The 24,312-nt window shown below is 39.9% G+C and overlaps 1 protein-coding gene across 2 annotated transcripts in view; it reads left to right on the plus strand.

Moving 5' to 3' along the window:
- Positions 1–24,312, plus strand: part of sema4gb (sema domain, immunoglobulin domain (Ig), transmembrane domain (TM) and short cytoplasmic domain, (semaphorin) 4Gb) — a 44,599-nt gene that overhangs the window by 1,853 nt on the left and 18,434 nt on the right. For both annotated transcript variants that reach the window (XM_075457644.1, XM_075457645.1), the window contains exons 2-8: positions 5,828–6,087; positions 20,170–20,318; positions 20,725–20,787; positions 21,137–21,235; positions 21,327–21,420; positions 23,426–23,539; positions 23,817–23,971. In XM_075457644.1, the coding sequence (XP_075313759.1) occupies positions 5,943–6,087; positions 20,170–20,318; positions 20,725–20,787; positions 21,137–21,235; positions 21,327–21,420; positions 23,426–23,539; positions 23,817–23,971 (819 nt within the window). In that variant the 5' untranslated portion in view covers positions 5,828–5,942. The remainder of the gene's footprint in view (positions 1–5,827; positions 6,088–20,169; positions 20,319–20,724; positions 20,788–21,136; positions 21,236–21,326; positions 21,421–23,425; positions 23,540–23,816; positions 23,972–24,312) is intronic.

A 24,312-nucleotide genomic window follows, 5' to 3' on the forward strand; every position in this document is an offset into this window, starting at 1 on the left:
TTAACAGAGGCGTATTATTTCTATTTCTATTCACGGTATAGTGAAGGTAGCCCGCCAGGTGAACTCACTCTTATTGTGAACGTAATCTTATCTGTGGTTCAGCTCTATGCCAATGTGGGATTTAAAAAGTATAGACATATTCAAACATGTTGCACATAATCCATTGAAACACAACAAGAATAAAAGGTGTGCCAGCGTGTTTGGCATTTTAAGTGGCATTAGGTGAGAAGGAATGCAAGGAAAGCTCACCTTTCTTATTGATCTATCTGCGGAAATGTCAGGTGATTTGCAAGTCAGATACGCTTATTGGAAAACCGTTTAACCAGCCTTTGCAAATCTTTCATATTCTGTAAGTCAGCAGTGAATGTATTGCAGAATGTCTGATGAACATAAAAAGACACCATTACTGAAATGAGGTCAAAATGTCCCAGAAGGTTTGTTGGCTGTGTGGATCAATAGTCAGGAAGAAATTGAGTAAAAAGTGTTCAGACCACCGGCTGCTGTTTTGTTCGATTCTTTGTCTCACATCATGCATGTTGTTTTGTTCGTGCAACTGCCAGGGCAGATGTGTTTACCTTTCCTTTCCCCTCTGGATTTGTCATGCTTTAATAAGAGAAGCAAAACAGTGTTGTCAACACCACTGCCTACAGCACACGCAACACTCGTGCAGTTGTGTTGGGAAACTGGTGTTTGTTGTGTGTTGCATGAGAGGAGCAGATGACAAAACCACAAGAAGAGGCTCCCCACCATTATTCATCTGCCACCCTCTATTTTGCCAATTTTTTTCAGACCATTTGTTTCTTGAGTTCCTCACAACTTTGGAACTATCATCAAACAAGAGTTGCACTCCTGCTTTCTCTGCGTGTGTTATGTTTAAAGGAAACTGCTCTGAAACAAACTTTAAACTTTTATGTAACAGAGTCTAACTTTGTTTTCAGATCTTGGGGAGCTGAAATGCATATATTAGAAAGTTGTCTTGGCTCTAGAGGGAGCTGTGTGAAGGCTGATAGGAAATGTTGGCAGTGCTGGTTGGGTGTGAGGACCGAGAGTTTAAAAAAATGCAAAGAGATCTGGAGGTACGGTGTTAGAAAGAAGGGAGTTTGTCAGACCTCAGTAGTCCATCCTTTCAGATCTGCTTGGGCCTACATAGTTATACAAGAACAGAAAAACTTCAATGTAAGGAAATTTGAAAATTGTAAACAGTTATGGTCACTCTTGATAATTACATCCTCCAATAGAATCTAAAACAAGTAAGATTAAAATAAATGTTTATATTTGCTCAGATGCTAATGTGAGCCCAAACTGATAAAAGGATGACTGTTTTACCACAGACAAAAAAAAAGCTGATTATCTGTCATCATCACAACAGTGAAGAGATGAGAGTTTTTCTGGGATTATGAGACAGGTTATTAAAAAAAACTGAATTCTTACAATCTGTAGTGGTGGAGGACCCACATGTAGACAGTGAGAAGGTTTTGAGCAGATGTAAAACAAAGAAACTTTGATAAACTTACTGAAGGAGGAACAAACTGAAACATTGCACAGCGTTAAAATCCAAAGTCTAAAAGCATAAATCCAAAAAACAGGCAGAAGTGGCACAGCACAGGTTCAGGATATCTGGCAAAGAAGAAAGGAAACCAGGTGGAATAAGTACTGAGGGAGGTAATGAAAAATGAATAACAGGTGATGATAGTCAACAGGCAACAGTTGTTAAAGAAGGCAGAAAGCAAAGTGGCCTCAAAAGAGTGCATGAGATACAAGGACAAATAAAACAAAAATCAAGAAATTGAAAAAAACATGGTAACCATAAGACAAACTAGAATACTGAACATCTGAGAGCAAAGCCACAAACCCCAAAACAAAGTCCAGATTGACTAAAGAAACAAGAAAAACAGATCCTAATAATAATGACTAAAGGCAACAACACAGTCATCAAAGATCGTGAAATCCCTGTTTCTACAATTTGTAACATTGTTATTAAGCTACATCATCATGTAAAACTGAATACGAGGCATATTCAGCGCAATCTTTCTAAAAATAAAGATAGTGACACTGACAAAAAAAGACTTGTAACAAAATAATCCCTCTCAATCATGTCTTATGCTTCTACACTAACTGTTTTTTAGCTGCAGCCTTGGGGTGGAGGACATGTAGACACCTGTCAACGTGCAGTTGTGAGAACTATGAAAACATTGTGCTTAGTTTAAATTACTGTCACACACAGACAATCATACACAATCCATCTGCTGAATGTGAACTGACGCAGCAGCTTCCCACAGGACTTGTGCTTTAGAATGTAAATGCTATGAACCAATCATTTATTTCTGTGATTTATTGCTTCGTTTTGTGACTGTTTGCATTCTGCTATCACATTGTGTAACTTGAAAGAGGTTTCCAAAAATGAGAGCTTGCAAAGCTAACAGAAACTCCTCACATTAACGTACATCAAATGCAGAGTTATACTGTAGCTAAATGGAAGAAGGGCATCGTTTAATATGCTGCGTTTTTAAATAATATCTGCTCAGTACGACTTAAGGATGCTTTCAGGACGTCGTGCTACAAAGTAACACGATTAAATGAGGTTTGTGTGGATTGTGGAAAAAAACATGCTCTGTGCACCAAATCAAATCAAATAGGCCTCTATGAATAAAGATCAAGTTGGAGAACACTAATACAGAAAGACATAGAAAGGAAAGCCTAATGTTTGCAAAAACTTGTACAGCTCGTCAAAGCTACTGTTTTTCTGGGATGTTAAAAGTAAAGAGAGCTTCTTTGGGAATGCACTGCATCAGTTGTTTTTTTTAGGAAATGCAACTAAGCCCACTGGGAAAAGAACACCCTAGCATACATTGCAAAGGTACCGTGATGTTGCAGGAGCTGCTTTGTTGCCTCTGGCACTGGAAGCACTGAATATACCAAAGGAATAATGAAATCCAACCAAAACGATGGTATTGGTAATTTGTTCGTACCCACAACCCATGACATCATCCTGTAAGGTACTGCCCCTCCAAGTGTCAGATGGCACAGCACTTTCAATTATTAAGATGATTGTTTTGGAATAACATGATAATGGGTTTTTAGTCTTGTTTGTTTGATTTATTTATTTTTTTTAAAATTCATTTTGGTAATAACTCAACTACACTACAACACTTGTTACTTCTTGGTTATGTTTAGACAGTATCATTACTTGTTTAGTGTTAGATACCAAAACTATGAGGTTAGAGTTTGAAGATAAGCATGGTTTGGGCTAGAATACTTTGTTTTTACAGTGTGACCGTCACCTTATACCCTCATGGATGCTGTTTTGCTGGTTGCCTTCGTTTCATGTAAACACAACAAACTTTGACGAACGTTTGTCATTGTCTGGTTGGGTTTAGGCAATAACATCACACGGTCACAGTGTGATGTTATTCAAATCAAATGGTTAGGAAAATATAATATAAAATACATTCTTTTTACAAGGAGACTGTCACCTTCACGAATGTCATTTTTAGAGTTCACATGCAGATGCTCTAACAACGACTAGAGGTATTTTTCTATATTAATTATCTTAGTATATTTTGGCCGGAATGAGCAAATGCCCCATGGACCTGTATTTGGGAGAAGTACAGTCACAAATAAGAATATTGCTGAGGTGATTTTAGAGTGAAATGTGTTTCCCTGTGAAAGAAAACAAGGTTGGAAGTGAAGGTCTTGGGTCTTTCAGCAGCACAGCCAATTAAGTAAACATTCATAAGCACAAAGAGAGACATTCTTTATGTCTAACAAAACGGATGGTTTTAAACTGGCCAGCATCTAAAACTAACCGAAAACCTTCAGAGCTAACTGCAATCTGTTGTTGCCATGAAAACTTAAGAAGCTTGAACCCAAGCAATCAAGGAGCGGTTGAAACTAGAGCCTGTCCTTGCTGTCAAAGGTTCTGCAAACAGACCACGGAGAAGGCACAAAGAATCGCAGTTAAAGGGGGACAATAATTATTAGGAGGACTGTAAGATTGTACACTGTACTTCTCAGTTATGGAGGTACATTTCAATAAGTGTAGAAGCAGTTCAAGAGCATCACCAGCAGCGATGCCAGAAAATGAACCACAATTATTTAGAAATACTAAGAGGCATCGTTCAAACTGAAACTCAGATGACAAAAACCAACAATGACCAACAAATAAAATAGACTTGTTTTCTTTTAATTTGTGTTCATGACAATATTTCTGGTTCCACTATTCAAATGTGTTCATTCTTGATCGATGGATGTTAGATTAATGAAATGCCCTTATATCAAAGTTTCATGACAGTCCCTTTCTCATCCTAAACTCAATTTAACCTCTTTGGGTTTGTTTGAACGTCACATTGAGTGAAAACAGATGGGTGACAAATTAAGCACCAGATCCCCTACTCTTGGCTTGTTGTACCATATTACTGACACATTTTGGTTCTATTTAGATTCATTGCCAGTTGATACAAGTGATTCTGAGTGATCACCTTTATTCCTGTCTGGGTGGGAGTGAACTTTCAGGATGACATTGCCCCCACCAACAGGGCACACAGTGTCAATGAATGGTTTAATGAGTGTGAAAATGGTGTGAATCACCTCCACAGTCAGTACATCAAACCCCAATTGAATGGGAGGTTTTTGACCTACATATCTGAGTTCTTCCATCATTAATACACCAACTTATGACCCTCAGTAGAATTCCAAAAACTTGCAGAATCAAGGCAAAGGTGTGGAAAAGCTGCCCAAAGCCCACATAGACACTTAATTTTGTTTTTTTCTTTCATTTGTCACCACTCTGTAGGCTTGGCTAAACCCATAATAAGGGTATCCATGCACCTGAACTCTTCATTACATCAACGCTCACTTCTCATTTTACCAATTAGTTTCAGGTCTAAGTAACAAAGCTGCTAACGAAGAGGTCACCCATCTCATTCTGCTTCGTGCTGCGAGAGATTTGCAGCAGAAGTCGTAGGGACTGAGCAGAAAATTCACCAGTGCCACTGTGCGGCGGAGCAAGATTCAGAGTGTTGACCCTTTGATCAGTGACAGAGCCAGAGAAAAGGCAGCCAGGCGAAGATTGTGCTGATGGCTCAGGGCCTAATCTCTAGATTATCCATCATGCTGCTCCACTGTGCACACAACTAATTAAGATGTGAAGTTTTATGTTGCAATATCACATCACAAGGGTAAGTTATTTAACTTCAAAGTTAATTTAAATGGTCATCTATGTAACAGCACTTTAGTCGTTCTCTGTGGTTAATTGTTTGTCATCAGAGAGCGACGAAGCATGTCAGCGAGTAATTTTCGGTTCGTGCCGCCACTTTGTTATAAAAAGTTTATGCGTGACATCTCTACATTGGAGTTCATTGTTGATGTTTTTTAAATCTAAAGGCATGATTAGAGTCTTCATGTTGGCTATTCTGTTTTCCTTCTTGCTCATTTGTTTTTAATCTCCTTGTGTCTGTACCTGTAAGTACAATCAATTACTACTATTTCAAGGTATATTTTCTGCCTCCTACTTCAATTATTCTACTTTTCAAGAGAAAAATACACTCTTTAATGCACTGCATCATTTTCCCATCTACAATTATACTTTTAATTCTATATGCTTGGTATTTTGAGTTGCTGATAATACTTTTTCTTATAAAAAGAATCTGGGAGTTTGAATATAACCAGTATGTACCCTCAGGCAGTGGAGTATTTGTTTGGCAAATGTTCATTTTGTTCTTAAATGACTGAACTCCAGTTCCACATCCACACAACAGCAACTGATTTGGTGTGCTGGATGATATCTGTTTTAATTATACTCTGTTTTTTCCTTTCTTTCTTTCCACAGACTGTGTTCTCAGCTGGAGGATAATCAAAGAGTGAACATCTACTTGCTGCTGGGCCTGAAGATACACACTTTATTTTTTGTGTCCAACAAATTGAGTGCCATTGAGGCAGATCAGATGGGAGACCAGAGATCGTTCCGGTCCCTCCTGGTTATGTTACCGCTCCTGATGCTCCTCAGCAAGCTGTCACAGCTGTGGGCCTTTCCCTTCAGCCCGTCCCTGGACCTGGATGTCATGCCCAGGACTACTGTCTTCTCCAAAGGTGAGTTGACTTTCGTTTGAAGGTTTGAATTATGAGGCACATCTTGATGAAGGTTTCGTGATAGGTTAAATGCAAGGGGAGGAGGCACAGGAACTGGGGGATCTAAAAGAGGGAAGTACATGTGAGTGTTGTGTTATTACAGTTTTTTATTACAGTTTCAGTATTACAGATGATTTCCCAACATGGTCAGCAAGATTAGCCTCAGCAGCAGCTGCAACGCATAGAGAATGGAAGTAGGGCAAATAGGCTGCTTAATCTTATCTGAATACACTTGCAATACAGAAGTTTTTCATTCAATAGGACTTGCATTCAGCAGATATATCCATCGTCACTGCTGACTGGGAATACAGGCCCATAGATATAGTGTTGGGCAAAAGTCTTGAGCCACCCGCCAGTTTCTTGTTATATTGCCAGGAAAATGGGAAACAGATGTGTCAATTTTTTTAAACATTTGCAAACATATATGGAAATACGGTATATAAGGTAAAAACAGAGTTTGTTAAATTCTATTAAGCTTGAAAGTTAATATTTGGTCTGAGCTCTTTTGTTCTCCAACACAGCCTGAACCCTCTCAGACGAGCTTTCTGTCCTTTCTTTAAGGAGTCTTCAGGAATAGTTCTCCAGGCTTCTTGAAGGACATCCCAAAGCTCTTCTTTGGATGTGGGCTGCCTTTTGTTCCGTTCTCTGTCCAGATGATCCCACACTGCTTCAGTAATGTTGAGCTCCGGGCTCTGGGGAGGATTCATCCCTCCATCAGACCTGCTGCCACTGATTTTCAGTCCACTTCCTCTGTCATTTGGCACAGCTCAGCCTTTTCTTCCTGTTTCCCTTCCTTAAAATTGGCATCTTGACAGCCTAGATGGATTAACGGAAGGTCCAGAAGTATATCTAAGGTTTCCGTGTCAGGTCTTTTCCCCATTTCTTAAGGACATCTCTTTCAGATACTGTTCATTTGCTGTAGGCCTGCCACTTGTTCTTTTGTCCTCCAATCTTGTAATTAACTAAAATTTTTAAGGACACGCTGCACACCGCGCTGAGATATGCCAGGTTTTCAGCTAATAGCTATTTAGGAATCACCTCAGGAACAATTAGTTGTTATGCAGCTACAGAAATGGGACAAAATTATGTTTTGTTTTTTTCATTTATCTATCTTAATTTGACAGGTTGCTCGTAAGAAAGAGTCTAAAGATACAATTTAAATTTGGTGCTTTGCTAAGTTGTCTGTTCATCTCTTGAGTTAGAAGCCTTTTTTATTTTCAAATGATTCATAGATTCGTTTTAAAGGGACACTGTAATTTCTTCCCCCATCTAGTGGTGCAATTTTATTTTGCAAAGTTGAATGAATTTGCTCTCTAGCGCCTCACGTTTTCAAATGTGCGCTGCAACTTCTTGAACTACGGCAAGCGGAATGTGTCAAGATTCAAGAAGCTATAGCTTCAGACTCAAGGTCCATACAAACAAAAAGAAATCAAGACACACAGTACAAAGGATTATATAACACACATACAACAACACTATGAATACAGATGACAGATAACATGTCAGATAACATAACATCTCCTTTGGTGTGCAAGCAATGCAATTAGTCATATTCCGGGAGTTACCGGAAGTGACGTTGACGCAGCGTTAGCATTAGCCTGTGTTAGCAATAGGAGCATTAGCAGCGGTAAATAAACTCCCGGTAAACTTACAAACTTTCTAATGCCTCGTTTTGTGAGCTAAGAGCCTATGTGTACTACGGCAGAAGTTTGGTAACAATCAATGCATTATTAGTGGGATCATTTACGAAATAAAATCTATTTAGCATTTTTTTTTTTTTTTTTAAACTTTATTAGTAAATCAAATCATCAGTAAATAACAGTTTACAAATGTGAGCATAACGCCAAAAAGAAGATATCCAGGGGGAGCATAGGAATAATAATAAAAAGAAGAAGATGATGCACTTACAAAAAGAAAGCTAATGAACACAAAGACATATGTGCCAAGGAATAAAATCTATTTAGCATTAGCGGCTGTAATTAGCCATTTGGCGGAAATGACGTCACAATGACGTCATTTCTGCTTGTAGGCCTGGTGGGGAAATCGCGATTCGAAGTGCTTTATGTCCCTCTCGGCACTTCGTCATTTTTCATAGACCGGAAGGACATGGCAGCCTCCATAGAGCTTACCTGCTCTATGTAGATACAGACAAGTTGTTCTTCACTCAGGAGGATAAGTGAGATTTTTGACAGAGATCATTTTACACCAATGAGAACTAACTTATGAATGAATATGTTGATTTGAGCTAATAAATGACTTAATTTATTACATAGTGTCCCTTTAAGTGGCTCAGTGAGTTTATGTCCCACAGAAAATGCTGCCTCAAACACAAATGTGGCAGTTCTGGCTTTCTTCTTTTCAGACAAACCCACAACAAGACACCAATGGGCTTCTAGCAAAGCATAGGAATATGATAATCATCCAAATAGAAAGAAGACACAGAAAAAAGTAGCAGTGTGTGTTGAAGTAAACATAAAAATGGGGAGGTTGTGGTTTTTAGTCTAGGGTGATCCAGAGAGTAAGATTTTCCAGAATAAAACCCAGGTTTAGAACCTTCCATTCAAACACATGGACCTCACCGTCCTTATTTGTTGCTGCTACGGCTACTGCCTCCTCCCCTCCCTGTTAAATAAGTGGCACAGTTTTTGAAGTTGGCCCTGAAGAGCTCCTTCATGCTCAGAGTTATTAATCGCCTCTCTCATGCCCTGTCCTAGATCACACGGCTCAGCAAACACTTATAATGAAACAATAGACAAGAGGCCTCCATAAAAAGAGGACCTGAGCTCTGCAGACCTGATTAGAGTTAGTGCATAAAAAACTGCTGATTAAGGGTATTTTAGTAAAGTGTGGGTATTTACAGACATCATCAGCACCTCTCCCTTACTCCACTCACTTCCTATCACTTCACCTTCCTGCTCCTCTCTCCCCACGTCCCATCACTGCGGCAGAGGCTACTGATGCAGCTGCAGCGACATGAGAACTTCGGTGCAGGCAAACTGAACAGCTCTTACCTCCACTCCACCCAACTCCACTCTCCTTCTCTTCAGTCCTCTGGGGATGAGTATTATTAGAGGATAGATGGAGGGAACACGGCTTGCTCTATTGTTTACCGAGCAATCCGGTGCAATGCGATGGCATCATCCCAACTATCATGTTTCTGGCTGTTCAGTTGCACTTCTCTCACTTTACTTCACCCTTGTAGACCCCTGTAGGGGCACCCTTGTAGAAAGTTGTCCTTGACCTACTTTTTGATCATTAGGGGAGACATGTGAGAGTGCAGGATGTGCACGTGTGTCAGCATGGACTCCATCAGTCTCAGAGAATGCCATCTGACTGTGCAGTATATGTGTGACGCTGTTTGGGCATGTATTTAGAAAATTCTGCTCACATGTGCATCCTCCCTCTTAAGAAATACACGGCAGAAGGGAAGATACTGAGAGGCAGGTTTCCTCTCATAATGATGAAATGTGGGTGTCTACATTGATGGCAGACTCTGTAGGAGGACTTGTGTTTCTGAGCTGGGATGAGGGGGCTCTAGTTAATTTACCTTGTGCTTTACCGATGGCCTGTATATGTGGGAGGACAGGAACATGCTGTGTCAGTGGAAGCTCAGACATATAATAAAGTCACATAAGACTTAAGCACCAAGACTTAATGCACTATGAAATGAAAATTTTGTGGAATTGACTTTCTATGAAAAAAAAGCAGTGTTTGAAATGTAGAAACTGCACGTTTCTTTTGAATCTAATCATAAAGAGATCATTTTTGTGGAAAACTCACCTGCAACTCATCAGTTCCGTTTAGCCCTTTGAGGCATTTTTTATGTAATTAAATCCATTGTTTTGGTACAATTCCATTTCTCTCTTCAACCTTATTTTGAGCTGCAGCAGGGATCTGTCTTCAGTAAAAACACAAACAAACAAACCAAAGAAAATGAAAAAATGTGTACAGGCCCCTGAAATATTGAGGGGGTTATTTTGGAGCATCTCTAGGTTTAACCATGGCTGTTTAAGGCTACAGTGGTGGTTTACTTCTCATCTATACAAACTTATGCACACCTAACCTGTCCTGGTGGGTAAACCCCCTTGGTTATGCCTAATGTGCATTTGTACCAGAGATATGTACCTTTGGAATCCAAAGAACACACCTAATCAGCACATGAATTTATTGCTGTCAGTATGATCTGTTTCCTCAATGATGGGAGAGTAATATGGAAGTAATATTGATATGCCTGTTAGCTTATGCATTCACACTGGCTGCAGCAACTGTGTTGCCCTGAAATTCCCTGTATCTGTTCATCCACATTTGTAACTGGGCATTTCTTTGCCAACATAGCATTTTCTGTGATAGTGATAGTGTAGTGGTAAGATTGCTTCCTTTCATGTGTGTGAGCTGCGTTCAAATCCTGACCTCTCTGCATGGAAGGCACTGCCTCCTACTTGGGATATAAGTGTAAGTTGCTTTGGACAAAAGTGATAAGTGAAGGAGAAGGAGAAAAGTGAAGGTGAGTGGAGATGGGTGGAGTGGAGGTAAGAACACACTGATAAAAACAACAATGTTACACGACCTAATTATTTTCCAGTTATCTTTGATTGTATTAACCTAAATCTACTTTATTATGTGCATCATATTCACATCGTGTGCTGCAGATCAATTTTTTTTTTTTTTAGGAAGGTTAAGGCATGACCTACTTGCCTCTGCTTCGCACTGGCTAGTACTATTTGCCTTCATTGGATAGGTTAATAAGATTCATTCGATTTAGGGCACTAATTTTCAGATACTCCCTGATGTCAAGCAGCAGAATATATGTGACAAGGAACAAATACCACTTGCCCATTTCTGGATCAACTAAAGATGGAAAAGTACTCACTATATGTTACTGTTGTGCTGCTAAACGGGACTGTTTTTAAAAAATGACCCAGTGGACATATTTGAGCATTTAGCAGCTAAAGAGCCTGATATTTCTCTAAGTGGACTTATCTTCCGATAAGACAAGGCTCAGTTAAATGCATGTGCTGGCTGTTATCTATTGCAAGTTGATGGAATCCTAGATACCTGAATGTATGTCAACGTCTTCACCACAACAGTTTGTCTTTGTAATCAATATGTTACTCCTTTATCAGTGAAATGTCATATAGAGTGAAATGTCACAATTTTTAATGCAAAAGGGAATGGAAGAGTATGTAAGCCAGCTTTTCAGGATTCCAGTTACAGCGCTTCTCAGCAAATATCACAAATACACATACATTTTATTTACATGTTTCGTTCTTCTACTGGAGTTCAGTTTAACCCTTGGCTGAACTCCTTTTTCTATGGGATGCTTGCTTTGGCTTCCCCTGCTTTTGCCACCAGACCTGAAGTAATGCAGTCGTGAAATATTTATACATTGTAAGCTGTCTGCTGTTGCTATGTATGACAAACTAGATGGAAAAAGCGGTCTTGGTTGTAAGTTTCCGTGTGGTTAGCCCTGTTACTATTGTGGTGGCAGTAATGGGATGATTCGGTGCAGTTTTTGTTTTCCAATATATTGCGGTAACAAAAGTCTTTTGACCTAAAAAGCTGCATTTACAGTGTATTGAATGCATATAACACAGATAGCACATGAACTCGGTCTAGGGTGCTAAAGTTTAAACCAGCTACTGAAGGCCATGCCCATGTGACAGTGTAATATCAGTTTAACACCTAATGTTGTCACCATTTCGTTTTTTTCCGTGTGGAAACGCATACTTTGAACTCTGAGATCCACAGAGACTTCAGTGATGCTTTGATTTCATTCCCCTCTGATTGTGTGAATGTATGAGTTTGGAAGGATCTTATTGATGATTCACTGAGAACATCTAGCAAAACGTGAAAACACACCAGGCCTATCTGCATATTGTATAAAGGAGTTGTGTTTGGCTTTCTTTTCTGAGATGAAAGTCTTGACTGCCTTTCATCTACCTCTGCAGTCCCCTGGCTGAACAAAGTACTGTGAAAGTCTTGGCTTTGACACAAGCTCTAAAAAACCTTGTGTGTTTGTGTCATCATCAACAGCGTGATAAACAATGAACTGATATTCACAAAGTGGCCGACATTTGGACTCATAGAAATATTCATCTCTAAAGCGTTCATTCACACAAATTTCATAATTCATGGAGCCAATAATTCTAACAATAAACACTTTTATTATTTATTAACAATGGTGGTTAATTATTTTTAATTTGTGCTGGAGCTCAATAGACTAGAGGGTAATTTGACCTGAATGGAAAGAATATACCAACTGTGGCAGAAAGTAGTGGGACAGCAATACAAAGAAATTTTCTCTTTACTTCACAGTTCACACCCTTCATCTGGTGTTAAAAAATTCTGAATGAATCACAAATCTGTGTATGGTTCTTTTTGATCTACTTTCTAATTAACATGTTATCCTAAAGAAATCTGCTGACAGTGAGAAATGTGGACTGTTGTTTGCTGTTGTTTAAAAGGAAGCTGCTTTTTCTCCCTTTCATTTCTTCTGAATTTCTGCTCATTTCCCATTTTTGAGGACAAGAAACACATCTAGAATATAATGTCAGCAACACTGCAGTACAAATGTGTTTACCATTGTGTTCCACAAGCCTTTCTTTTGATTTTAATCTTTTGGAATCTGAGGATACCGAATGTCGAGGTTTTTCAGAGAAATCCGTGTCCACTCCTGAGGAATACAAGATTTCCGCTACTCAACAGTCTGTTGGTGTTGTTGTCTGATTCTCCTCTTCATGATCCTTTTCAATAACAGACAGATCTGGACTGCAGTCAGGCAAGCCAAGCACAAACTACTCATGAAATAAGACATCACACTGATGGCAGCATATGTCCATCCAAAACTCAAATATTTGCCTTTACATCAATGGTACCTTCACATATATGCAAGTCACTCATGCCATGGACACCGATGCATCACCATACTATCACAGATGCTAACGTTTGCACCTCTCGCTGATAACAGCCTGGATGGTGTTTTTCATTTCTGACTCACGTCAAAGATCTTTGTCAGTTTTGGAGGTGGTTCCCGGCCTTGGCCTTTATGCACTGAGATCTCCTCAGACTCTTTGAATCATTTCACTGTATTATAAACTGTAGATGTTGAAAGATCAAAGTTCTTTTCAATGATGCGTTAAGCTGATCAGTGATTCTCTGGTAGAATTCTGCACAAAGGGATGAGCCACAACCCATCATTACATGGAAAGACTGAACCCTTGGTGGATGCTCCTTGTATGCCTAATCCTGCCACCCTCACCTGCCACCAATTAATCTGTTGATTGTAGATGCCTGAAAAACATTGTTACTTGGCTATTCTATATAGTTTTCTTCCATTCCATCTTTTCCGGCTTTTTGTCTTCAGATCCATTCCTTGTACGTCCCCTCTTGCCGTGTCCATCTTTTATGGTACTTTTGTGATGTAACAGGAAATATGGAGTTTTAACTGCCATTGACGTATCTGATTTGTGTTGCATTTGAGAAGGCGTAGAGCATAATCTTCCAACACGAACAGCTACCTTAATGAGAAATAGAGATAGGAAAACGGTAACAAGCAAGAGAGACAAGCAACTTTTAAAAAGGTCAGTCCACCTCCTGTACTCACTGAAGATGACGTGGACGGATTGGCTATTAAAAAACGCAACTCCCACTCTTTGTAACAAATGTGTGGCTTGAATGAAGAAAGTAAAACAAAATCCCGCTTTAGTTAGATTGTCTGGCTTATTTTACTCTGCTTCATGTGCACTCTACTGCTTTGCACTGCAGGTAACCACAGTAACTGGACTTGCTGACTGATTTTAGTGAAATTAGGCTAACACATGAACAAACTGATAAAACAGAATTTAATTTGAGCTCGGTGTCTGCATTTGACTGTGGTGACTGAAAATAATGGAGTCAGCAGATGACGCACCGCCGCAAATCACGTTTTTCGTCTCTGCCTGTTTTCTTATACAAGGACAGTTACATGCATTTGCTTACATAACACACAGTTACGTTTACTTGCTCTTGAACCCGGTAAAGAAACGAAGAGGTCATTACGTAATATGGACAGATTTGACACCAACTGACAGTGCTGATAATGTCCACAGTGATCAAGTCAGGCTTTCCTTACAGCGTTTGTCCCCAAATCTTTCTCGAAGCACGTGGGTGTTTGCATGTGCGTGTGAAAGTCACATGCTCACCATTGTGAGTCCAGTGATCGGTGAGTCACACAGGAAGCCACACACTCTGATGCCAGTGGCACACGCACAAACCATGGAGTGGATTTACTATCAACCAGGACCCCACATGGGGGATTACAAATATGTCTGAGTGTGAGTGTACACATTCTGTCGGCGCCACCTGTGACGGCTCAGCGTGGATACACAGTTATTTTGGCAAACACGCAGCACACACTCCTCAGATGTTCTGAGTCAGTGACAGAACTTTCTTCACTCTTTGTCAGGAGATGTTTGAAAGAAGTGTGAAGTATGTGTGAAAAGAACATGGCAGATGCTTAAGAGGGGCAGTTGTTTTACATCTTCCCTTCACTGAACAATGCACCTCTCACATTCACACAAACCAGCCTGCGCTAACAGACGCACGAGCACATGTATACTTGATGACAACAGTAAATAGAAACCAGCCGGTTGGCCAAAAGGCTTCTGGCACACCTCAGCACTCTGTTGACTTTCCCCATCGATTCTGCAGCAAAGCGCAAGGTACAGTGTGTTTGTGTGTATGAGTGTGTGCTGTGGACACAAATAGTTTGCTTTAGGGAACAGTAGGTCAATGTCTGTGTGGGTCTCTTGTTAATTTGATATATTTATACCCATTTCATGCTGATAAAAGAAGAGTTTCAACTTTCTGTTTTTATTTTGGCTGCATCTATCTTTAAAGCCACACTAATCAGTAGTTTCATGGAAGCAAAACATCAAATATAAAAAGCAGTGCTTGTAAAAACCTTGACCCAAAAAGTGACGTTTCCAAACACTAAATAATTTTACGTAAAATCAGATGAATATTTTTCAGAATCTGGAAGTTTGGTCTTGTCTCGTGTTGTCAGATCAGAAAGCGTTCATGTGTCATGTTCTGCAGCTTCACATGACTGTGTATTTGTGCTTTTCCATTCAATTTTCTGTAAAAGTTTTGTATTTTCGGGCCAAAAGAAGACCTTAGCTTATCCTGCTAAATCCTCACATTTACAGCTCTAAATGCAACCCAGTAAACAGAAAATTAGTTTTTCTCCTTCATACATGTGCGTCTTTCCGTTCAAGATCGAGAGGCGCTAAACCACAAACGGTCATGCCAGATCTGACATCAAGGTCACCCTTCTTCAGCTGCCTTGAGGCCAGGGTCACTCTGTGCCACTGCAGTCCTCATCAGTGCTTTGCTTGTTATGTCATGCAACCACTATTTTTATTAGATAGAAACCAAGGCTTTTGCTCACTCATGGGTGATTCATATGTAGCGGGCTCTTTACTTCGCCTTGGGTGACATAACTCACTTCAAACATAATCTCAGATAATATGCAGTTGTTTAGTTTATGCATTATTACATGTGTACACTCTCCTCATATACAGTATATGTCTTAAGCACAGTGTAGAGTTCTATTGTGTACATACCTGTTCAGTGGACCTACCTTTTTGTGTGTTGTGTTTGCCAGCCCCGCTTCTCGTAAGAGCTCCCTCCACCCAGACTTCAGATGAATCCCCTGCTGGCGTGTCCTGACCTTTGACTGTGTTGGAGAAGCTTCTCATAGCTCCTTTAAATCTGAGGCTGACTCACAGAAATAATGAATGACGTCACACAGTCCTCTCCATGGAAATTTAAAGAAGCCTTTCTATCGTGGCAAGCAGTTGGCAATGCTCTTAGAAGAATTAACTTCAGAAAATTGATAATATGACAATGACATTGTTCTGTGAGTTAAAACCTGTGCAATCGGGATAGTTTTGAGGTTCATTTCAGCTTAATGCGACTTATTTTCACAGCTCACATGGTCAGTATGTTATTACTCTCCTCGTCAAGGTAATTGTTGAGGTATTAACAGACAGAGCTAAATGTGTCATTCTTTCCCCTATTATGCAGGAATGACATAGCCCAGTATGACAATAACAAATAAATAATGAATTATTGATCGCTGAGAGGTACCCTGTGGGTGTCTGACTGCCATTAGTGAGAAAAGCCAGACAGCAAGTAGAGTTAGTGGCCAGAAAGACTGCAGTCTGACTCAATCTTTGGGCTTCTGGAGTGTGGAGTTAAGCTACAATCATCACCCAGCGTGGCCATGTGATAGTTAGACAAGCTGACAGTCATGTGGGGATGAAAGCTCCTTCCATGTGATGCTGTGGAAACCCGAAACACTTTTCATTCTTTTGTATCATGCGAGATCAAAAATGCTGGGAGAGTTGCTGTCACGTCCATTATCATCACAGCTATTGTTAATTAAAGCAGGAAAAACATGAGTCATGCCATAGTTGAGATTGTAGATGTGAGTAAAAGCCTTTAATATTATGTGTGTTTAAGGATTTTTGTCTTGCATAAACATGGCAAATTGGAGTTGGGATGATAATTTACATATTTGACAGGTCACTGATGGAACTGCATTGTGATATGTGGATTTTTCACTCATCATTACAATAGATTTCTCTGTTTGGACAGAACTGGCTGGCACCCCTTAGTGTCACTCAGTAACATGCAATACTTTATTAGACTCTTAGTTTTGTTTTGATAGTTCCCACTTTTGAAGTTCATTGTAAACTATAACAAGAAGCACCAAATAGTGGCAGGTAAAGTGCTGTAAAACCTTTATGGCTGTTAACTGTGCCAAATCTCCACTCAAGCACACAGCTCTTATGAATGAAGTCACAGGTAATCTGTATATTTTGTGCGGAGGAGGCATCGAAAGATGTGTAAACTGCACCTTTTTATGCGAGTGCACAGGGCCTGAGCACTGGTTGGTCGTAGTACTGGTTCCCTCTAGCCTTTTTGACACAGTCTGTTTCCAGGAGTGACCGATGAGCCTTCATTGCACATTGATGTCCATTGTCAAAGTACAGAGGTGGAATGGGGGGACAGGCTCTGAGCTGTCACAAAAGGTAGCCAAAAAGCTTAAAGAGTCTCTGGGTGTAAGGGAGATCTGACATCATGGAACACACCATTCTTAACAAAGTGATTTACTGGGTTGCTGCAAGTAAGCACAATCTGAAGCAGCACTGAGACACCTATATTTATTCTGTGTGTATTACCAAAGGGGAACAGCAGTGGCTTAATGAAAACCTTTTTTTGTGCTGATAAGACGTGATCGCTGTTTGAAAACAGGTTCTAGTTTAAGTTTTAGTTGTTGAGCCACTTCACAAAAGGAAAGCCTGGCTGTGTTCTTTTCTTAAACCTGTGTTTGCTTTGTTGTTTTTGTTTCACATTTTGCTCTACGTAAAGCTTTTTTTTTTTTTTTTCTCCACCCACCTCCCTCCCATGTGTATTTTAGCATTTGGGTCCTGCCCTGAATTCACAATGACCCATAATAAAAATGATATGGGCTATCAGCAGTTCGTGTGACTCCCATTTGTTGTTGAAGTGGTACTACCTGCCTTCCACTGCTGGCCCTGATCCAATTCAGGATCTGAAATGTATAGACTGTAGCATATAAAACAATACTTTAGCTTGCATTGTCATTCTGTGACCCTCTCAGCTGTATTGGACCCTCCTTCAGGCCCTCACACCACTCGATTGGCTTATATAGGTTGTCTAATTCCCAAGAACTGGGACATGCTTCTATCAGGTCACAACAGAAAACGCATTGGGGGAGGAAGCAGACAAATGTTGTGTAGATTATTATGCCCATCTGGACTCTGCTGACTCATGCTCCTCAGTGTGACACCATTGATACCTCCACTTACCTCTTGTTCTCTGGTGACGGCTGTTCTTTCTGCATGTGGGGTTTTATTCTTCTGAATGTCAGAATGAGTTAGTCAGACATTAATCACTAACTGAGTGCAAATCAAAGCTCTGTAAACCTACTTCTGCACTGAAGGAGATTTTCTGTACCCAGAGGAAAAAAACAATGTCCTCCTTTTCTCTGTCTCACAGCAGCAGTACAACATGCCCCCATTCCTGAGGTGCTACACTAGGGGAGCGTTCAAATATTTAGTTTAGTGCACCAGGCCAATTATTTTGCAATGGATTAATAATCTCATCAATTCAAGAAAGCCAAAAACAAACAAAAAAAAGAGATTTAGCTTTATTAAAACACACTTATCAGTAGCTGTGAAGTAACCCTTATTTTCCCCACTTACTGTATGAATTTCACCCATCACCCTCATTCACACACATCCACAAGCACAGCAGTCATGGGGCTGTGGCAGTTCTATTGATGTGGTTTGGCAGTACTGGGGCACGATTCCTGCGGAATGCCCTCAAATTTTGCTTCCCCTGTGCCCCCATCTCCTTATTGTGTCTCTCCATTGGTTCTCTCAGCAGTCGCTTCAGCGACACCCTGCCCCCCATCACCACGGGGTGGGGAAAACTGCTGGGGTATATATGCTTTATAAACAAATTCAGGCTGACACTAATGTTGTATCAGTTAAATGTATAACTGTGATAACTGTCACTGAAATCAGTATTGCACTTCAAAATAAGCATGAAATCGAAACCCATCAAACTGAGGCCCAAATATTTTGTCTTCCTGTTCTTAATACAGATAAAAATTAATTGTTCCCATTATTTCGTAAGCTTTTACACTTCCTTGTTTGACCTTGTTTTGCCCTCAAGAATACTCTAATTTTTCTTGACATGAATTCAGTGCTGGAAGCATTCCTCAGAGATCTAGACATAGATCACCATTGACATGATAGTATCTCACAATTACGGCAGATTTGTAGGAAACACCTTCATAATGCAATTTTACTATTTAACCACTCCCCAAGTGTACTCAGTTGGATTAAGGCCAATGATTTTTGAGGCCATTTAAGTCCAATGAAGTCATCGTCATGGTCAAGAAATCAGTCTGTGATGAACCAAACGGATCTCTCTGAGGGTAATGGGGCCTGGGAAGGTCTCTGAAATAGGAATTTTGTTCTCCTTTCCTTTGATTGCATTTGCACCACCCATAGAAATAGTGGTATGACAACCACTGTCTTTGTAAACAAGTGCAAATCATGTTATAACTCCACCATTGGTCCATTCTTTTCTGTTGTTTTTTAGAGGCCAATGTTCACAACTGTTATTAACGCAGGCAATATTTCACTCACGTTTACAAGTATTCACTCCTACTTTGTTTGTTTTTTTATAATGTAGGGCTTCTGCGTTGCTTTTTTTATGTCAAACTAATTACTGCACTTATGTCTTGGCCCTGATCCTTGTCACACATGGTTCCTCTCACGCTGGTTCTCCCTCTGAAGCAGGAGCTAAAAAGACCCAATATAATACAGTTGATTAAGTGTAATAAGTAAAGTCAGCCACAGTTCCTGTGATACGTACACAACAAGGAGGGGGAACTGCCTTAGTTTTAAGCAGCCGTCAACGTCCAAGGCAAGATAACACCTGATGCATCACCTTATTACACTGCTAATAATGCGTTCTGGGTTTGCTCTGGTTTGTCTACAATGAAAAAAAATATCAACCAATGATTTCCAGTCTTTTGTCCAATGTCGCTGAGCCTTTAACCTCAGCTTTCAGTTCTTTGGCACCCAGTGCGATCCTTTGTTTCAAGGTGTTATGTGTTCAAATGTTCTGTACAGCTAATTCCTTTTTGCCTGCCAGAAAGCACTTTGCAGTGCGTTTCTCATTCCCCCACTCACACATGCACACACTCACAGCTGTGGTGATGGAGCTGCCATGCAAGGTGCTCATCAGGTGCAAGAATGGTCCACTTGTGGAAGCACCAAGAATTTAAACACCAGTGGAAAAACAACCCTGTTGCCTGAAGCATGTGTTCAGAAGTATTCTTTTCATATGTTAGTTGTAACAACTGGTGAATGGTATAAGTCTATAAGTCTTCTCTCATATGCTTTGGGACTGTAGAAGCAGGAAACTTCTGTTGTCATGACTTGTGTCTTATATTCACAGGAATGTTGGGTAGCATTGGTTTCCGTGGCTCTTCCCAGAACTACAGTACCCTGCTGCTTGACCAGGAGGCCGGGCTGCTGTATGTGGGAGGCAGAGGAGCTTTATATGCTCTCAACACCTCCAACATCGCCACACCGGCAAACCTCACAGTGAGTGCCAAGCAGTTTGAGCCATAGATCGCCCCGCAATTGCCAATATTTAGAAAGCAACAGCAAACGGATTTCTTAAGTTTTGAGGGAAGTGTTGAAAGAGGAGAAACTAATAATAGCCTTAAGCAGATTGGGAAAATTCCATTGTGTTCCTCCAGTTTTTATGGATATCGGATTTAATGCACCAGGCGTTTATTCAAAGATTACCAAAGAGAGTCAGAATTTAGTGACGCAGCCAGAAAATTAAATGTGCTGCCCTTCTCTTTTCCTGTTTATGACATACACTCGGCTGTTTTCCTCTATTTATCTCTCCCTTCCCTGTCTATTTATAGAGCCTATTTATCTATTTGTCTCTCTTTATTTATTGAGCTAACTGAGTCATGCTATTAACCCCCATTGTTTGCAGATTGATTGGGATGTTTCCCCTGAACAGAAGAAGCAGTGTCTGAACAAAGGCAGAAACAATCAGGTACAAGGCTGCAGCCTGATTCTCCTCTTATTGTTTTATCTCCAGAAAAGTCTTCATTTATTTATCTATAAGTTATTATTTAAGAGAACAAAATTAAACAATTGAAACGCTTTGTAAAGCGCAGATTGCACATGACAGTAGTAAAGAGAACAATCCTTTCAGTTGCCTTATTATTTACTCTCCATTAAACGCAGAGACGCTAAACTACAAACTGAACATTTGAAATAAATTACACTCATTGAGTAATTATTTGCATGAAATAGCCGCCTGTATGAAGTGGCCTTTGCTCTCTCCAACCATCGTTTGTTTTAGAGCCTGAAAATAACCTGTTTTTCTCTGTTTTCTGCAGACAGAGTGTTACAACCACATCCGCTTTCTGCAGCGTTACAATGAAACTCACCTGTATGTGTGTGGAACAAATGCCTTCAGACCCCTCTGTGCTTATATAGTAAGAGCTCGTGTGGTTTAATTCAGTATAATTGTGACTCAAATCAAATCGAAAGCAAATGATTTAAGATTTCTTTCTCATCTCCTATAAGGATGCAGAGAGGTTCAGCTTCTCTTCTGGTTTTGAGGAGGGCAGAGACAGGTGTCCATATGACCCAGCAAAGGGATACACAGGCCTCCTTATAGGTAGGTACGCTTATATCCTGCATTTTAATGAACAGAATCCGAGCACTGCAAGTTTTTACAGGAAAAAGAAGTATCTAAATCTTAAATTAAAGGGGGCAATATTAGTTATAATTACACTGACATAAGGATTTACCAAATGAAGCCTTAAAAAAGGGTAAACTCTTACCACATAAGACAATCAGAGCATGGTATCAAACAAGAGTATAGAGTTGTGCTGTTGGCACTTTGAGGTTATAATTAGGCAAAGCAGTGGTTTGAAAAAATGCTAACGTCATCGTGCTTCGTGTCTGTGAAGATTAATCATCTAGATCACTGCGTGTCCAGAAGGGCAAGGGAAACTGGACTTACTTTACATATAAGCATTGTAATTACAGCTTTATTCAACCAACTTAAACCACTGGAGTCTCAAAAAAGCTTCAGTGAAGCTTTGCGTTCTTGCTTTATTGAAGGAGGAGAAAACTTATGTCAAATTTATTTTATGCTTTGATTTGGAACCCCTTGAAAAACACAAGATAATTCCCACTTTCTTTACCTAATGGTCTGAAAATGAGTGTGCTCCAAATTTGGTGGAACGTTGGGTTATACACATGAATAACCACATGGTCAGATAACTGGTCAACTTCTCTTTTCCCACCACCAGCTTCTCAGTTCCCTGTAGAAGCTTCCAATCAACCAAATCAGTACTTTCCATCAGCAAGTGGATGGTCTCCACTAACTTCTGTGTATTCTGAATTTTGTCCCTCTATAGCACCAAATATAATCCACCCCATAAATCTCTGTGTTTCAAAAGAAGCCCAGAGCGGATAATCCTTTCAAATTTCTTTACTTTTGTTTGAATTAGAACTACATGTTATTATGCATGGATGGTTTAATAGGAACAACTGTGACTTTTAAAACTGCACTTTATCGAAATGAAACTTTTTAGTTCAGTAAAAGGCAAGATTTCAGCACTTAAAGCTGTCATTTTAATCTATGCTGTTATGCATTTCTGCAGGATAAGAAAAGTGTATGACAATAAAAAGTTTTTATATCTCTCAGAATTAAATTAGATTAAATCAGCACTTTAGTTTCTTCCTATTTACATGAACTTTTAGCTTTACTTTCCTTGTTCCTTATTATTTTTGAGGTCTCAGTCCTGTAATGTTGATGAATGCCAACCTCGTTTGGCTCTCTCTCTCTCTAAATATAATAACCTCTCAGATATTTTTTATTTCATGTTTTTAGTTTCATTTAGAGGCTGAGAAAGAAAACGTTTTGATGGACCATTTGAAGTTTCACACAAAGCCCTCAGGGGTCAGACCCTAGGACCCTAGGTCTGAATGGGCTAATTACATTTTGTCGCATCGGCTCTAGAATTAGCTCCACCCCCTGTCTCTATGAACTATTAATATGTTGCAAGACAGCAGTGGATGGAAGCAAAGATAAAATTTTACATTTACATTTAATTCTGTTAGATTTTACAATACAGAAAAGTGATTGTTTAGTCTTTTTGTGTGAATAAGTGACTCTTATTATGGCTTAGTGTTCTGTTTATGAAACAAATACCTCCACATCATGTGTTTTTTTTTTTAATGAAAACTATCATCATTTAAGTTTCCATCATTCTGCATAATTAAATGATAAGAAAATAAATACAACAGATCAAATACTTAGACAGGGAATTATTCAAATTAGTCCAAATAACTACAGTGTTAATATTTTCAGAATCAGGGGTGTTTAGGGGACGTAATGTTTGTCTAAACAGCTACATCAAAGAGGTTAAAGTATGCTTGATGATGTCTAAATAGCAGAGTAAAATCTAAGACGTCTCTTCATTCAGTAGCTCAAACACAGAGGGATCTTACAAACATTATCACCACACTGACTGGCATGTCACTGTTTGCCCCCTCCCTCTGCAGGATGCCCACTGCTTTCATTTACATGCGATTAAATTCTGATGTCGTAATTTGTTTTGTGTCTCAATCCATCCTCCGCCAACAAATTTTTTTCTTGATTGGTTAATTAGATGGTGAGATGTTCACAGCCTCTCAGTATGAGTTTCGCAGTTCACCAGATGTCCGCAGAAACTTCCCTTTCCCCACTCTCAGGACAGAGGAGGCTCCCACCCGGTGGCTTTTGGGTAAATATACATTAGTTTGAAAAAAGTACAAGGGAGACTGAGCAAAATATCTGCAGACTGACACTGATTTATACAATATATTTACACTTAAAGTAAACAGGCGTATTTTGGAGAATAAAAATTGCATAAAATATGCTCTGCACTGTAACTCTAACTGGTTTTGTTGTGGTGATTCAAACATACTTAAAAGCTCCATCTTCAGTTTCCAAGGAGACACTTTCTAGGCTGCTAATAGGTCTGTGTTTGGACATGTGGATGTGTGTGTGTGTGTGTGCAGAGGCAGATTTCGTGGGCTCTGTGCTGCTGAAGGAGAGCGTCAACAGCTCCATCGGTGACGATGACAAGATTTACTTCTTCTTCACCGAGAGAAGCCAGGAGCAGATTGCCTACCCGAGTCAGACCAAGGTGTCAAGAGTTGCCCGAGTCTGCAAGGTCAGAGACTGCAACTAATCAAAACACTGATAACCATAATCGTATTAATGATTTCACCGGGTCGTTAATTCCACAAAAACGGGTTTTCAGCACTTGCAAGGTCATGGAAAGAAAGGGTTGAATCAAAAGAGGAGAAATGTTGCCTGTCATCCAAAGTTAAAAAATCGCGGGATTATTTGATGCTTTATGTCAGTGATGCAGGGTGAAATGAGCTGCCACTCTCCTCGTACAGTAGTGTCAGCGCTGAATGAAGTAGCAGCTGGGCGTCTCTAATCACAGTTTCCCCACTGATGGGGACTCTTTCTGTGCCACTGTTGCCAGGCAGAAAAGAAGTCCACAAA

Source organism: Odontesthes bonariensis, chromosome 23 (genome assembly GCF_027942865.1).
Source record: "Odontesthes bonariensis isolate fOdoBon6 chromosome 23, fOdoBon6.hap1, whole genome shotgun sequence".
Lineage (NCBI taxonomy): Eukaryota > Metazoa > Chordata > Actinopteri > Atheriniformes > Atherinopsidae > Odontesthes > Odontesthes bonariensis.